The sequence below is a fragment of the Myotis brandtii genome, unplaced genomic scaffold (assembly GCF_000412655.1).
Source record: "Myotis brandtii unplaced genomic scaffold, ASM41265v1 scaffold207, whole genome shotgun sequence".
Lineage (NCBI taxonomy): Eukaryota > Metazoa > Chordata > Mammalia > Chiroptera > Vespertilionidae > Myotis > Myotis brandtii.
In genome coordinates, this window is record NW_005357736.1 from 266,119 (window position 1) to 283,543 (window position 17,425).

A 17,425-nucleotide genomic window follows, 5' to 3' on the forward strand; every position below is an offset into this window, starting at 1 on the left:
ACTGCTCGGACCCTTGGCCCGCGGGCGCCAGGTCTCAGGCGTGTGGTCTTCCGGCCCCTCCTGGAGTGGCAGCCCCGGTCACCGCCACGCCCGGTGGCCGTGGGGAGCGAGAGCGAGGCGGGTCTTAGAAACAGAAACCAGCCCGGCTGGTGGGTCAGCCGCTGGCATCCACCCAGGAACCAGGAGGTCATTGGCTCGGTTCCCGGTCAGGGCACTGGCCCGGGGGGTGGGCTCCATCCCCAGTGGGGGCCGGGCAGGAGGCAGCCGATCCATGATTCTCATCACCGATGTTTCTCTCTCTCCCTCTCCCTTCCTTTCTCTCTAAAAATCAATAAAAGTGTATTATTAAAAAAATAAACAATAAAAACAGAAACCATGTTGGGCCATCCCCGTCCCAAACCCTCCCATCCTGCTCGCACCCCACCTCCTCTCTCAGCAGCTTCCCCTTCCCGCTCTCACGTTGTGTTTTTAATCCTCAGAGGATATTCTTTCCCTTTTCAGAGAGTGGAAGGGAGGGAGGGAAGGAGAGAAACATGGATGTGAAAGAGACACCTCGACTGGTTGCCTCCCACAGGAGCCCCAACCCGAGGTAGGGAGGGAACCGCAGCCCAGGCAGGTCTCTGACCTGCGACCCTTTGACCCTTGGGTGCCTGGGCCAGCCATCCAACCCCTGAGCAACGGGGGCCAGGGCTCTGACATTGCGGTCCGTTTCCTCTTCCGGGGACACACTTCCCTCCTTCACAGCATCAGCCGCCCCCCCAGCTACCTGCAGGTGTCACCCTGAGGGTGGAGTGGGTGCCATGGAGCCTTAAGGGCAGGTCTTTGAAGTCCCGGGAGAGGCCCTGAGGGTCTGCAGGAGGGGTCTCTGGGGCCCTCCCATCTCTGCCCGGGCTGGTCCAGCCACATTCCCCACTGAAGCCTGGGCCAGGGAGCAGGGTTGGGGGCCCAACCAAACCAGGGTGTGCGCGTGACCTGTTTTTGGACGTCGTGGACAGAGGAATACTGGGCCTTGGAGAGGAGATGCCGGGGGTCCAGGGGAGGGGTGAGACTTGCTAAAATATGGCACTTAGACCCTGTGCTCCCTGGTGTCTGGTTCTGCAGTTCAAGACCTCCTGCCACACACACCTCCTCCCAGAAGCCCTCCTAGCACCGAGCACAAGGAGCTCTCCTGGGGCTGTCCTGGCTGAAGGACCAGACGGGCGCGGTTGCTGGGGCCCAGGGCTGAATACTACGGTGACAGGTGGTGAGGCCGAGAGAGCCAACCTGCCCAGGACACCCCTCATGGCACAGCCATCTCCTGGGACCCTTCACCACAGAGCCCATTGCTGCCAGCAGCCGAGCCTGGTGGCTGCCCCGATATTGGTTCCGGGTCCTCTGACATCACAGTGTCCAGCCCATGAGCTGCTGCCAGGTTTGGCTTAAGCTGCATGAGGGCAGCAAAGGCCCGTCCAGGGTCCAGTGTAGCTCTCTCCAGAGGCTAGCGGGCCCCACAGCAATCGGCGAAGGTGATCCGTGTCGGGGTCCTTTGGGGGTTACCTCAGGGTGCTAGGTTAAGAGACTGAGGACCAAGCCAGGAGACTGTGGTGACTCGAAGACCCATGGAGGGGGCAGTGGCAAGGAGAATCCTGCGGGGCCAGCGTGGTGGTCACAGGTGAGGAGGCTTCTGAGGGTTGGAAGGGGAGCTGGTTGTCTGCCTCTGGCAAGAAAGACGGGGGTGGGGTGGGTTAGAAAGGTGAAGGGGGCAAATGGTGATGGAAGGAGACTCGACTTGGGCTGGTATAAACACACAATATACAGATGACGTTATTATAGACTGTATATCTGAAATCTATATAATTTTATTAACCAATGTCACCCCAATAAATTCAATAAAAAAAAAATGACAGCAGCACTGTGTACAATTAACAAAAGGGTTTGTATTAGGACATTTACACTCAGGGAAGAAAGAGGTATCTGCTCATCAAACATGGAATGTTGAAGAAACAGTTAAAATAAATAAAGACTGGGAGCGCGGTGGGGCTCGCTCAGGCGGGACTCGAGGCCTCTGTGCGTCAGCTCCAGGCTGCAGAGGCCACCCCCTGGCCACACTGGCTTCCTCCCCGACGCAGCACAGCTGTGCCCGGGACACGGAGGGTCAAGGACCGGTACAGTCGGCCAGCTCACTCCCCACTCTCCTCAGTGATCTCTGTGACAATGTCTATCAGGCTCTGGAGCCCGAAGATGTAGCCAGCATCCTGGCCCTCGTGTACGACGCTGTCCTCGCCGTACAGCCTGCAGGTGGTGTGTGCAAAGTCAATCATGCGCACGTCCACGGAGCTGGTGCTGAGGGGCTTGAAGGCGTAGGCCCCCGCAGACTCGTCGGCGGACTCCTCGGACAGGTCCTCCAAGTCCTCCGCGTCCGAGTCCAGGGCCACCTCCGGCCGCTCCTTGCCGTCGTAGATGATGAGCAGGGAGCTGGAGTAGAAGCGGTAAGACTCCTGTCGCTCCAGCACGGCCTTGAGCTCCGCCAGCTTCTTGAGCACAGGGCCGAGGAGCTCGCGGCGCAGGTACCGCCCGTTGTGGAAGAACTGGAAAAGCGCCTCCTTAAAGCCCTGCACCGACAGCTTCCGGCCATGGTACTTGTTCATGAACATGAGCTGCCCACTGCCCGCCTGGTACACCTGTGGGAGGGAGACCAGCAGGTCAGGGCTGACAGCCACCTCAAAGCCGGGCCCCTGGGGCGTGGCTGGGATAACAACAGCCCTGCATCAATCAGAGTCTCTAACTTGTTGAGTCACAGGAGACACTGCTTGCCAATCAACACCCAGGATACAACCCTCTGACGTGGGTTCTGCCCCCAGCTCCGTGTTCAGTATATGGTTGATGGAGAGGACCTAACCCTCTTGCCTTGCCCGCCCCCTCCTGTCCACAGACTTTGGACTCGGCCAGCCAGGCCAGCCCCAGAGGGGATGACCCAGGCATGCGTGCTTTCTTTTCTAACCAGAAAGTGTTAGATTTAGTCAAATCTGGTCTCTTTTGAGAAAACATAGGACTATGCCAAGGTAGGGGGGGCGGCAGCCCACACCATGCACCAGCTCTCCTCACCTGCATGCCGCACAGGCGCACACCAATGACCGCAGAGGTGCTTTGCTGGCATTTTCGGATCTGGTTGGCTGCCTTCTCCTCTGAAGCATCGTCACCATGCTGGCGTGTCCCCATCTTGAGGTCCAGGACACAAGGTACCTCATATCGGGAAGTGAGGTTCTCCAGTAAGATAAATTCTGAGTGGTTAAGGAAAACACCCTCTAAAGAGCAGGTGCTCTGCAAGGGCCTTTGGCACTCCACTCCCAGGGCACAATGCCTGCACACAGTGCCCAGAGAAGCCCAACATGACAGAGGGCCCACCAGTCCTGCCATCTCCCACACAAGGAGACCAAGGCTGACAACTGGGCTAAAAGGCACCCGGGCTGCGGGCTAAATCCCCAGTGGGGTGTGCAGGAGGCAGCCGATCAATGATTCTCTCTCATCATGGATGTTTCTTTCACTCTCTCCATTCCTCTCTGAAATCAATAAAAAATATATTTAAAGAAAAATAAATGTGTCTTTCCCAGCTGCATACACTAAAAACGTCTAGAAACAATGACCAGATGCATGACCCCCCCAACACACAATTCCGTCATGAAACATGAAAATGAAATTAAAATCTCAGTGACCATAAACAGTTTTATTGGAATACAGCCATCCTCATTCATTTACTATTATGGCTGCTGTCATGCCACAACGACAGAGTTGTGACAGAGAGTATGTGGCCTGCAAGACCTAACATATTTACTATTTGGGCCTTTAACTGGAAAGGTTTGCAACCCCTGCCTCAGAGGAATGGTTAAGTTCACATCTGGAGCCGGAAACATACATGACCGTGGACTACTTTCCAGAAAGTAAGACAGTTATTACAGACTATTGTGACTGTGTCCAAGGGACTCAGGAGCTTATTTTAAAAGTCTCCTACTGGCAAAGGTGTGATAATTTGAGCATCAATAAAGACAACTGCAATGAACGGAAACATGTCAAATATGTTTAAATTAATGGATTCATACTTATGCTAAAAAACTCACTGGAAACCTTTGGAGGATGTCAAGAAACCAACTCATTATTCCAAATACATCTCTAATAAATGAAGGATTTAATCTGCTTTTCCTATAGAAAGTATACCTCAGGATAAGCATGTAGTTAATGAGGAAAAGTTTTTCTTTATAGTAGGATTCCAGCTTATGAATGAAGAAATGTCAAAAGCAGAAAGTCACCTAATGAAAAAAACAGATCTAAGGACCATACAAAAGAAAAGGCAACTGAACACCATGCTTCCCCGTGGACACCATGTCTGAGGCTCTGGGGTCCCCACCCGCCCCCCCCCAATTGAACCTGAATCTGATCAAGACTGTAGATAAAATGATCAACTTAATGGAAACAGAGGAGACGGAGTAACATGTAAGATACCGAAAGGATGTAATCAGTAAGACCCAGATAGTGGGAAACTCTAGGAGACCCAATTTCTTCAGCAATAAATTTCTAAGAAAAAACAAGAAGGGTACTTAGAAAACCTTACACATGTCAACCAAAAGCAACACGTGAACCTCATCTACATCCCCCTTCAAGGAGACTATCAATACAAAGCTTACTCAGGAGACAATTAGGAAACTGTGAACAGAAACTAGGGATTTCATAGGAAGGAATTACTGTCCACTTTTTCAGGAGTAGCAATGGTAATAATGTTTTAAATACCCTTATCTCGCCCTAACCAGTTTGGCTCAGTGGATAGAGCACCAGCCTGCGGACTGAAAGGTCCCAGGTTTGATTCTGGTCAAGGGCATGTACCTTGGTTGCGGGCACATCCCCAGTAGGAGGTGTGCAGGAGGCAGCTGATCGATGTTTCTCTCCCATCGATATTTCTAACTCTCTATCCCTCTCCCTTCCTCTCTGTAAAAAATCAATAAAATATATAAATAAATAAATACCCTTATCTCTTAGAGATGCATGCTGGGTGTACACAGGGGCAACGCTACACCTGAGACTTGCCTCCAAAACAGTTCAGTTGTCGGTGCTGGGTGTACACAGAAATGACATGGGTGGGTTTCCTGCCGAACCTGGGTAATTGGTACTTAAAGGTTCAACATGTACTATTTTTAACAGGTTTAAATTTTTCCCTAATAAAATGTTAAAAATAAAACACACTCAATTTTTTTTTTCACACACACTCAATTCTGAGGTATTTCCCCCCATAGGATTAAAAAAAAAAAAAAAAATCAAGCCCAGATGGTGTGGCTCAGTGGTTGAACATCGACCCATGAACCAGGAGGTCATGGTCAGGGCACATGCCCGGGTTGCAGGTTCAGTCCCTAGGAGGGAGAGTGCAGGAGGCAGCTGATCAATGATTCTCTCATCATTTATGTTTCTATCTCTTCTCCCTTCCCCCCTCCTCTAAAATCAATAAAAACATATTTTTAAATAATCAATGAGCACATAGCGTGGTGGGTAAGAAGGGAGATAAAAGCGGCCCGTGCTTGCTTCATGGGTCAGCCTGGAGAAGGGGATGGGCAGGTCAGTCCACCCCACCTGACCCTTGGCAGGGAAGTGTTTGGGGACTTCTGTAGGAGTCTCAAATACGACCGGCCCCTTGCACTCTAGGCTAAAGGCCTCCTGGTGCAGATTGGTCCCTAACTAAGAAGCCGCTCATCCCCCAAAACCTCTCAAACCGCACCCTCATGTGCATTCCCAGACCAGCCCTTGGCCTGAGGGCAGTGACTTTGCGCACAGCTGTCACACAGTAGTGTCCCGGCACAACCAGGACCAACAGCTCATACCCTTCTCTCCAAGCTCCAAGGGGCTCCTTACCACCACCGCCCCCCAAGACAGAGATGCCCTGTAAACAAAGGATACTGTACTGGTTCCGATGCTTTGCATTCTCCTTCATTCTCTGTAACTGTTGCTGGTGACACTTCATGCTCCAGGGGTTGTAGTATTTAAGCTGGGAACTGACATTCCCCTTTTTCTCTACACTGTAGTACAAGACTTCAGATTTCTTTAGCCACTCAAATTCTTCTTCTAACTTATGGCTATAAAGAGATAAAGAATCAATAAATCACATTGTCTTATCAAATTCAGGGCCAAAGGAAGCACAAAGGAACTTTGTAGAGTGATGGGAAAGTTTGATGTCTTGATATGGTGGTTTCATTGTACATATCAAACACTTTAAAAAGGTACATGTCACTGTATGTCTATTATACCTCAGGAAAGGTGATTTTTCTTTTTTTTTTTATTAAGAGGCCAGCCACTGTTTTTCTACAGTAAGGAGAACCTACGATGCAAGAACAGCCTTTGCCTCCCACTAGCCCCACAGGCAGCCTACACAGCCTTCTCCAAGGCAGTACCACCCTGGTTTCTGGTACGTCCAGGTTCCCTGACTCGGAAAGCTGGAGACTGGGGAAATCGAAATTGAAACTCCATGGCCATAAGCCAGCCTAACTACTACTACACAGGCCTCAATTGGTATGTTTACAAGCTCTCCAAGGTGTGGCACGCAGAAGGCCCCACCTAGTGGACTCCTGAGTTGAGGGGATGCCCAGCAGACCATTTTCTCCCACTATCAGTGACCAACCTGAACCCATGGCTGTCTTAGGACAGCTACATCCCCAGGGTGCAGCACAGGGACTGGCACTGAGGAAGGTGACGGAAATCCTTCTATAGCTGCCACCACAGCCACTTCTCCAAACGTCACAATGTAATGCAGAGAAGCTACGCATGCCACTGAGTGACAAGGCACCTACTAAGTGCATGAAGTGCATCCTTAGGTCCAGGGCACTGAGCTGCAACTAGGATCCCCCGCCACCTCCCTCCCAGAGTTCAGGGTTCCCCTCAGCTTATACCCACCTCTTCATTTTCTCTTCCTTCCAGTGCTGCCGCACCCAGTCCTTGGGGGTCTTCTCTGTTTCCAGGACATGATGTTTTTTGTTTGTCCATCTTAGGAGCTTACTTTTTGGTTCACAGTCTGAATTGTCTACACTGTCCACAGCTCCATGGTCCCCTTTTAAGGGATATGCTATTAAGCACAAGTTCCTGTCTTCATCTTCATCAAAGCACACAGATACCACACCTAGAAGGGGGGTAAGGAGCAGAGAGGACTATTACTTGCACAGAAGCAGAGAGAACTTTTAATTCCACATATGTTATAAATAACATGATTGTAACATTTGTGGTTTTCTCTTACCCTGTTCCTTAGTCTCTCTGTTGCCAGAGGCCCCAAACTCATCTGCAAACCTAACAAATATCAAAACACTAGAAGAGATGACACCACACAGACAAGCAATTAGGGAGCAAATACAACCGAGGCTTCCTCTCTGATGCACTCAACAAGGCAAGAGCCAAAGAATTACAAGACACACTTTTCCATCATTGAAAACGTTTATTAATTTTTATGTAATCCTTCTACTCCTAAGAGAGGTGTAAAACATTTGCTCTTTATATCTTGTGGGGATTTTTAATGCCCTAAACAGAAACTCCAATGGCCTCAAGGCCTGCTTTATAGCAAAGCCTGAACACGGGGAACACAGGTGTGCCTGAGGGGTAAGAAGCATCCAAGAGTAAGGAGAGACTGGGCAAGCAAAACAAAATAAAGGAGCAAACAAAACAAACCACACAGCACAACAGACACCCTAGCAGAGGCTTCTTGCAGCACCCCCATACAGGTGGGCGCCCCAAGCCTCTGTCCTTCTCAAAGGTTATTTTATTGGTCTCTTGAGATCTCATATCACAAAAGAACAAAATAAACACAAGGCAAATAGGGCTGGGCTGGGGGTACAGATGGTGGTGCCTGGAGAGCAGCTCTCTCCCCCTTGAGTCTCTAGCACCTGCGTGTGTCATCAGTCAGTCTCTGAGGAGGGTTTGTCAACTGGCAGCATTTCAGCAGGTGTCGACGAGCGCCTTACAACCGACTGGCCGGACACCTCTCCTCCCAGACCTCTCTGGCCCAGGATCACACAATGTGCTCAGTCCTTGCTGCCCGCCCGCTGCAGGGGAATGCGTGCTCAGAGAGAGACGACACTGCTGAGGTGGTCCCCGGCTCTGGGCGCACAGGAGCCGGGGCGGGGAATTCAGGGGCCACACTTCCCTGTGGCCATGGGGAAAGAACCAGGGGGAAAAAAGGGGCAGGGCGGCCAGCTAACAAAGGGCCTTTGGCTTTGTCCTGGAAAAAACAACAGAGAAGGACCAAGTGAGGGCCCCCAACTCTCCCGCCCCCACCACAACACACATGCATATTCAGAACAGACAGGTGCCCAGCACATTCTGTCTTCAAAGAGTGTGTTTCAACAGTCCCAGAAGAGCCTAAGTTGTTCAAGAGTCTTTTGTTTAATCAGACAATACACATTTTACATTAATTTCCTTAATGGATTCATCCTTAATTTTCAAAGAACCCCGCCTCCCCAGGAAAGAACACACCATGCTGGTGGCTGCTGATGTCCCCCCAAAATGCGTTATAAAAAGGCAGAGTCGCCATATGTGAAACAGAAGGTTGCTGTAACATGGCAATGTCAGGGACATTCCGTAACGGCTTCAGCTAGTCAGCACAGGCCTCCCACTCCTGCATTCCATCTGACTCAACCTGCTCCCGAGCCTACCTAATCACCAGGGCTTCTGGTTTTCTGGAGGACAAAAAGCCGGCCGCAGTATTCTGGGCAAAATCCTCCCAGAGTCTTCCCCCGCTGTCCCTCCATGGAGACTATGGGTTACTGCGATCAAGAGACACTTGAACATAAAACACAACTACACTTTCACCAAAAACCAAAATAAACTCAAAGCAATCCACAAAACAAAAGACAATTGAGCAATCTTACCAGGGCTTGAAAACTGAGGGTGTGAGGTGCTGGGCTGAGGGCCAAGAGGAGGAGGAGGCGGAGGGAAAACACAGAGTGAGCGGGAGGGGTGAAGGCTCTGGGTATGGCTGCCACGGAGGTCCCCACGCCTCACATCTCCTCGCCTCACATCTCCTCGCCAGGCGCTGGCGACCCCTACCTGCAGCGGGGGGCTCACCTTTGTACTGGGGAGTGAATCTGCGCATCTCAGCTGGGAGAGTCTCGTAGAACTGGTGCTCCCTCGGGACCAGGGGCTTGCACAGAGTCGTCTCGTTGAAGCGGAGCACACAAGAGTGCCCCCCGACCTGGTGGATAAAGGGCTCCAGCAGGACGCCCTTGGCGCGGGGCTCCACGTCCATGGCCCTGAAGGCTGGGCTCATCCTCCAGGGGCAAGCAACAGGGAGAAGGGGGAGGCAGCAGGGCCCAGCGGCGAGAGCGTCCTCCGTCTGTCTGTATCGGCGTGTCTGGCCTTGGCTCCTTGGTTGCACACGACAGGACGCTCTGCGGGCAGCAAACAGTGACAGGAGTTGGAAGTGACCTGGGAACGGCATCTGCCTTAGAGCCACATCTGCCCTGAAGCCCTCCACCTCCAGCAGCAAGACAAACAGACTGAGCTCACGCAGAGCGCCCGCCCACATCACCCTCTACCGCCCCGCCTCCTCCCGCAGACACAAACAAAGCCTGCTGGGCGAGGCCTACACGTAGGGACTGGACTGACTCTAGGTGCCTCTAAACCAGGGGTCCTCAAACTACGGCCTGCGGGCCACATGCAAATACTAATATTGTATTTGTTCCCGTTTTGTTTTTTTACTTCAAAATAAGATATGTGCAGTGTGCATAGGAATTTGTTCATAGTTTTTTTTTAAACTATAGTCCGGCCCTCCAACGGTCTGAGGGACAGTGAACTAGCCCCCTGTTTAAAAGTTTGAGGACCCCTGCTCTAAACAGCCCTTCTTAGACAGTGCAGGGCAAAACGTGAAGCCACAATGAGGGAAAGTCATCATTTCAAACCTAATATTCCGATTAAATCTTACTATTTTCTAATAAAATTGTTAAACTGAAGGTAACTGATGTCCAAGTCTCTTTGTTAACTATATATTTTTCAATAAACTACTTTTTAGAGAAGTTTTAGGTTCGAGACAAAATTAAGAGGAAGATAGATTTCCCATATAACCACCTGCCCCCACATATGCATGACTTTCCCATTATCAACACTCCCCCCCAGTGCAGCACATTTATTACAAATGAGAGGCCCGATGCACGACATTCGTGCAAGAGTAGGCCTTCCTTTCCCAGCGCTTCCCTTGGGCCACACACAGGCACCCGGACCCTGGCTGCTTCCCTCAGGCAGCCTGAAGGCACCCGGGAGAAGGCTGGCTTCCCTCCAGCCCCGGCTTCATCAGGAAGGACGTCCGGAATGATGTTCAGTCGGATTAGCATATTACCCTTTTATCATTATAGATTATTATTATAGATGATGATAAACCTACATCATCCTAGTTTACATTCATGTTCACTGTTGGTCATTAATTAGGTTTTTATAAAATGCACTTAAAGGGGAAAACTGCTTCCACGCCATCTATTAAGATTTGCTTCCCCAGGGCGTCCAAACACACTGCCCCTATCCAAGGCCAAATACTTGCCCCAGCACCCTTATTAGCAGTGGAGCTTGGCCCCTGCTTTAATGATTAACGTCTGTATCTAAAAACAACTGGTCAAGGCTGTCCGACTCCCTTTAAAAAGATACAGTGTTCTAGGTCACCAACTATTTTTATCAGTTCTATCCTGATCTCCAAAAGCTGGGACGGGCCTTTCAACCAAAGCTGTACTCCCGGGGCAATCACAGCTCGCTCCCATGCTGAGGCCAGGGCCTTCCAGCTGACTTCGCATTCCCAAACACCCGGGATCGCAGCAAAGCCCTCCTCTGTGTAACTGTTAACAGTGTTAGGACAAGTCTGTTTTCTGTCTGTAATTTACGGCCTACAGTCACTCCTAGCATTACTTCCAGGGCTTGGGCTACCCTTCAGTTTCCGTACAGGGATTCTTACTGAGTATTCCTCTGTTCCCATGACTCCCACAGAGATGGGGGTGGTGAGGATGGCCTGCGGGAGATGTGCCCACTGTCCTCTAAAGGGGGTAAAGCCCCTATTATGTGCCAGACTCACTGCAGGATCAAACCTCATTTAGTCCTCACAATACCTTCAAAGAGGTAGATACTACTCTCCCTGTTGCAAACAATGAAGCTGACTCGGGGAGGGCAGCAAACTCATCCACAGTAAGAGACAGTAAGGCACAGCTCCCAAATGAACCTCAAGCTGCTGGATGCTCCCACATGGCAGCCACCAGGGCCAGGGCCTCTGCCTTGGCATAGCACTCCTCCGTACTTGGGACATTTAGCGTGTCCTACGAGAGTGCTTTCACTATGTATTTATAGTACCTATTTATAAAACACGCCATGCGCCCTGAACACAAGGGTACATTCTGAGAAATGTATCAGTAGGCGATTTTGTCATTGTGCGAACATCAGAGTGCACTTACACAAACCTAGATGGTACAGCCCACCACACCCCTAGGTTGTATGGTACAGCCTATTGCTCCTAGGCTACAAGCCTGTACAGCATGTTACTGTGCAAAACAACACGAGATTAAATCACACACAAGAGAAAATTACGCGCCCAGCCGGTGTGGCTCAGTGATTGAGCATTGACGCATGCACCAGGAGGCCCCCAGTTCGAGTCTGGTCAGGGCCAATGCCTGGGTTGTGGGCTTGGTCCCCAATAGGGGGTGTGCAGAAGGTGTTCTTATCAATGTTTCTATCTCTTTCTCTCTCTTCCTCTCTAAAATCAATAAAAAACATTTTTTTTTAAAAAGAGAAAATTATGTAATCAAGAGGCGCTGTAAACACAAGATGTATGAAGCTGCTGCCGGCAAAACATGCCTATTTTTACAGAAAACCTTTGTGCTTTTTTTTTAAATAAGCAGAAAGAGTACACTCTAAAATAATGATAAAAAGTACCACATAGTAAATATATAAACCAGTGACAGTCATTTATTATCTTGTTAAGCATCATGCACTGTACATAATTGTAAGTAACATCTTTTATACAACTGGCAGCGGGCTTGTTTACACCAGCATCACCACAAACGTGTGGGTAATGTGTTGTGCTACAATGTTAACATGGCTAGAGGTCACTAGGCGAGAGGAACTTTTCACTTCTATTATAATCCTAAAGGACAGCCGTCATATATGTGGTCTGTTGTTACTGTCACTGTGTGGCACATGACTATATAACCTTTCAGAGTTTACACTGGTGTTCATTTCTTCCTTTCAGAGAAAACAGGCTGTGGACCCCAATTAAACTCAAGGGGTAGGAATTAATAAGCTTCCCTACATGCAAAGTGTAGAAAACCAAAGGTCCTGATTTTTTTAAAATACGTTTTTATTCATTGTAGTAAGAGAGGGAGGGAGAGGGAGAGTGAAACATTGATGTGAGAAAAAACCATTGAGCATTGATCAAGTTGCCTCCTGCACAGCCCCTACTGGGGATCAAGCCTGCAACTCAGGCATGACCCTGACCGGGAATCGAACCGTGTGACCTGGTTCATGGGTCGATGCTCAACCAACTGAACCCCGCCGGCCGGGGCCAAAGGTCCCGATTTCTCACCTGGCACTACCTTCTCATCATCAGAGTAGCATTCAGGAGGGCATGAGCTAAGGAATCCCAAGACACAACACAGGCCATCAGCTCTAAGGGTGAGCACATTCCTGTCATTCCAGACTCTCTCCATAAGGTGGCGCTCTGAGATGCTTGGCCACACACGCCCCTTCTCAAGATCTGAGGAGGGTGGTTCCCTCTCTCCTACTGAAAAGACCTGGTGAATAAGAGCAATTCCAAAGGAAACCTACAGACTGACTCATGGTGAGACTGCTAGTACCCCAGCACGAACCGGGTACCATAATTATTAAATTGTGAAAGTCTAAGACACCCCTCATGGGCCAGGCTTTAGAAACACAATCCAAAAACCTTTCCTAAAAGTGTACAAAACTACTTTTGTTATCAGAGCAATGCTAACAACAATACAAATCCCTTTCCACCTCTGTTCAAGATTCCTTAAACGTATTCAATTCAGAAGAAAACTATCTTTCCCTACGGTTCTTATCCATCCCCACCTCCAATGACAAACCTAAAACAAACAAAAACAAGTCCTTTGAGCAGCTCCCTATAGAGGATGGCTCCTGGGTGTGGCTGGGGGCTGAAAGGCCGGGTGGGGGTCCCTGCCTCCTCCCAGGCCCTCAGTGTGCTCACAGCTGCTGGGATGATGCGGCACCTTACCCCCTCCCCGCAGGACATGACTCCCCAGAGAGTCATCATCATCCTGAGCAGAGAGGCAAGAAAAATAAGGCTCATTCTCACCCGAGCCAAGTCTGACGACAGAGGAAACTCCCAGTGGGAGGCGGAATTATACTGCAGTGAGGTGACCGGATTACTCGGAGAAAATCCCCATTAAGTTTTACAGACTTGTTTTCTGATCTCTAAAATAGGAGAGGGCTGGAGTAGATCTCTACTCTGTGGGCTGAGTAATCAAATTAGTGTTTTAATCAAAAAGGAAAAACAAATAAATGTCAATGTACTGCACAAGGAAGGTGAGTCCTCAGTCTCTCTTTAGGAACACAAGTATGTCTTCACTCTTAAGGTGAGTCCTGTTTTGTGATTCTTTTATTTCAATTGTGTTCAGTCTCTCTTTAGGAACACAAGTATGTCTTCACTCTACAACATATTCCCCGGGCCCTTACAGGCCCTATCCCTGTAGGGAAATGAAGGATCGACTTCTCTCGTAGCCTCCAAAGAAAAGTACCCCAAGCACCTGCTCTGCGTCCCCTGCTACTCTCTCCTGTTCCACATGCGGTTTGAGCAACGGGGTCGCTTAATGGTTTTCAAACATCGGAGTCTAAGGCAGCCGTGGGCAAACTTTTTGACTCGAGGGCCACAATGGGTTCTTAAACTGGACCGGAGGGCCGGAACAAAAGCATGGATGGAGTGTTTGTGTGAACTAATATAAATTCAAAGTAAACATCATTACATAAAAGGGTACGGTCTTTTTTTTTTTTTTTTTTTAGTTTTATTCATTTCAAGCGGGCCGTAGTTTGCCCACGGCTGGTCTAAGGCCTAGTTTCCCAAGAACTTGGGGTAGTAATGGTTTCTGTGAAGTCCATGCAATGGATAAGCCCTGTATCTAGAGAGCTACGGGATACCATACAACACTGGTTTCAGATTTATTATGTTTAACTTTCTATATTACCTCACACATTTGTCCACGAAACTATGAACAGCTAAGAAAAGCAGCAGGAGTCATCCGGGGCTAGGACAGAGCTTTCTCCCACAATTCACTCCCCTAAATCTATTAAACTGGATTAGGGATCTCCTGGAAACAGTTTATTAATATTCTTAACTTTTAAAATACTACAAATAAAACAGCTATGACTCATGACAGCCCCCGGGCCCCTAGCTCACATACCTAGAATTTAGTTAATGAGGCTACAAACGGGATCTGCTGGGGCTGCGACGCTGCCTCCAGAAAAGCCCCAAGTTTGGGTAGACACAGGGGACAATGTGAGCCCACTAGCTTGATGGCGGGAAAGCAACCCTCACCACCCGGCCCCTCCTCTCCGTGAGCTCTCCCGTGGCCCCAGAGACGCAGCCTGGCACTGCACACATCCACACCCCCCACTACTCCACCACCAGTGTCGGTCACTGGCACTCTCAAACATTGCTGGGAGAAATACAAAAAGTAACCACCACTTATAAAGTTAAACATATACTTATTATATGACCCAGCAATCTTCCTCATAGGTATTTACCTAAGAGAAATAAAAACAAATGTCTACACAAAGAATTGTACATGAGGGGTGGGGGTGGTCTAGAAGAGATGGCGGGGGGGAAACATATGTAATACTTTCAACAATAAAAGATTAAAAAAAAAAAAGAATTGTACATGAGAATGTTCATAGAGGCATTCTTCATAATAGCCAAAAGGTAGAAACAACCAATGCCCATCAAAAAGGTGAATGAATGAACACATTGTGGTATGCCATATATCTGTATAATGGAATATTCATGAAAAGGAATGTATTGATACGTGCAAAAAGAAGATTAATCACAAGAACATTATGTTAAGTAGAAAAAGTCAGTCACATAAGATATACTGCGAAATTCCATTTATCTGAAATTCTAGAAAAAGCAAAACCATAGCAGCAGATAAGCAGTTGCCAGGCAACAGAGGTAGGGGAATAGGACTGGCTGCAAAGGGGCCCAAGCGAACTCTCAGATGTAGTGAACATAGTCCATGCAGTCACTGGGACAGTGACTATATAAGTTTGTCAAAACTCATCAAGTTATAGACTTGAAATTGATATTATTGTAGAGAAATTATACTTCAATAAAGGGAATTTTACTTATACATTTTTTAATCTACAAAATTTTCATAATTACGTATTATAATAATCAGAAAATATACTTTAAAAGGTCATAATGGCAGTGTAACAATTTCTATACACAAGTGCACTGGCGGCATTTGCCTTCCCATCCATTCTAACGGAGCTCCTTGGCCTCACATTGAGAATCTTGCATCATTTGCACCAAGGTCAGTCTGAGTCACCACCCTGGTCAAAGAAGGGCTTCTTCTCTCCTGGGAAGGTACCCCTGATGCCAGAGACTTTCAGGGACAGCCATGCATTTCCGCATAAATCCAAGATTCCCAGTCAGGGCACATACCTTGGCTGCAGGCTCCTCCCCAGCCCAGGGTCCCTGGTTGGGGCAAGGGCAAGAAGCAACCGATCGTGTTTCTCTCATGTCAATATTTCTCTGTCTTTCCCTCTCCCTTCCACTCTCTAAAAATCAGTGGAAAAATATCCTCAGGCGAGGATTAAAAAATAAATAATAAAAACAAAAACATGCTTTAAAACGTCATCACATGAGTGTGATCATCTGCAAAAATATCTTCAACTGAAGGTGATTATCTCACGAGGTGAAGCAACTTGAATTAAAGGGGATAGTCCTCCCCAGTGCATCCCCTTTAGGAGCCCAACAATGGAAAATTTTCAGCTCAGCGAGCGGCCTCGGGGGCGCAGGCTCCACCCAGTTGCCTGGATACGGTGACAGCTCTGGTGCTCACAGAAGCTCTGGCACCTCCTGCAAGGGCACCAGCAAGCTCATCAGTCAGCGCTGTCCCCTCCTCACACATCCACTCTCAGGCAGGGGCAGGGCTGCTATCCAGTCCACCTGTCACTTTCCAAGCCTTGAATCACAAAAGTCTATTACATCTGCTCAGCTCATTTTACAATTATATCAACTCTAGTCCTAGGTCTCATTCATTTGATTTCTAACAATAACTGTGAATTCTACTCTCAAATCACAAAGCAAGTAAACCAATTGGAGTAACAGTTAACAGTTCAAATGATTTTTCCTCCAAAGGAAAAGTTACTAAGCAATCAACTGGCCGATTATGTCAAATATGATAGAACATTAATTTTGCCCACTTTTTGAAAAATATATTTTTATTGATTTCAGAGAGGAAGGGGGAGGGAGAGAGATGGAAACATCAATGATGAGAGAGAATCATGGACCGGCTGCCTCCTGCACGCCCCCAACTGGGGATTGAGCCCCCAACCCGGGCCTGTACCCTTGACGGGAATGGAACCCGGGGCCCTTCAGTCCGCAGGCCGACCGCTATCCACTGAGCCACACCAGCCAGGGCTAATTTTGCCCTCTTTTTAATGCTGACAGTGGCTAAAGTTAAAACAGTAACATTACCCCAAAACTTCTCTTCCAATACTTAACACCAGGTTACAGGATGCAATTATATAAACCCCACAGCAGCAACCGGTGGAAATCAGCATCTTAGTTCACTTAAAATGTTACCCTGCTAAAACATGCAAGCAAGACAAATATTTTAAATACTAGAATTCATCAAGATTACTGTAATCATGGTGCTTTGTAGAAACTATCATAAAACTGGTTCCCTGCAACATTTTTGTTACCGCTTTTCAAAGGTTTCAGTACGTTTTCTTAGGACTACTTTTATTCTTTTTTTTACTATATTTTATTGATTTTTTACAGAGAGGAAGGGAGAGGGATAGAGAGTTAGAAACATCGATGAGAGAAACATCGACCAGCTGCCTCCCGCACACTCCCCACTGGGGATGTGCCCGCAACCAAGGTACATGCCCTTGACCGGAATCGAACCTGGGACCCTTGAGTCCGCAGGCCGACGCTCTATCCACTGAGCCAAACCAGTTAGGGCAACTTTTATTCTTGACCTGTGTGCATTTTGCTACCAAAATGTTGTTGCATTTGTTTGTTTTCGAAATCCTCACTGGAGGCTATGTCTTTATTGATTTTAGAGGAAGAGAGGAAGCGGGGGGACAAACACCCCCGTGGGAGAAACACGCCCCGGATGGCACCCACCACCTTCGGGCGTCAGGGAGGACCCCCCACCTGGGCCACCTGGGCCCGGCCAGGGCGCCCCTGCTCCTCTGTCCC

General features: G+C 48.6%; 2 protein-coding genes across 4 annotated transcripts in view; both read right to left on the reverse strand.

Moving 5' to 3' along the window:
- NCKIPSD (NCK interacting protein with SH3 domain) overlaps positions 1-1,429 on the reverse strand; it is a 13,310-nt gene extending 11,881 nt beyond the window's left edge. The window contains exon 1 of the mRNA XM_014538981.1: positions 1,312-1,429. Coding sequence (XP_014394467.1) covers positions 1,312-1,429 — 118 coding nt within the window. The remainder of the gene's footprint in view (positions 1-1,311) is intronic.
- Positions 1,430-1,892: 463 nt separating this feature from the next.
- On the reverse strand, positions 1,893-16,757 carry IP6K2 (inositol hexakisphosphate kinase 2). 3 transcript variants are annotated; one of them, XM_014538944.1, is made up of 6 exons: positions 16,753-16,757; positions 9,064-9,386; positions 6,907-7,129; positions 5,917-6,092; positions 3,085-3,260; positions 1,893-2,660 (listed from the first exon to the last, which is right to left on the reverse strand). In XM_014538944.1, exons 2-6 carry the CDS (start codon positions 9,263-9,265, stop codon positions 2,160-2,162), a joined length of 1,278 nt encoding a protein of 425 aa, XP_014394430.1. In that variant the 5' UTR covers positions 9,266-9,386; positions 16,753-16,757; the 3' UTR covers positions 1,893-2,159. The 3 variants fall into 3 exon arrangements, with proteins under 3 accessions (XP_014394430.1, XP_014394429.1, XP_005865409.1); XM_014538943.1 differs by lacking the exon at positions 16,753-16,757 and having other exon boundaries at positions 9,064-9,582; XM_005865347.2 differs by lacking the exons at positions 9,064-9,386; positions 16,753-16,757 and adding an exon at positions 7,244-8,013.
- Positions 16,758-17,425: the final 668 nt, after the last annotated feature.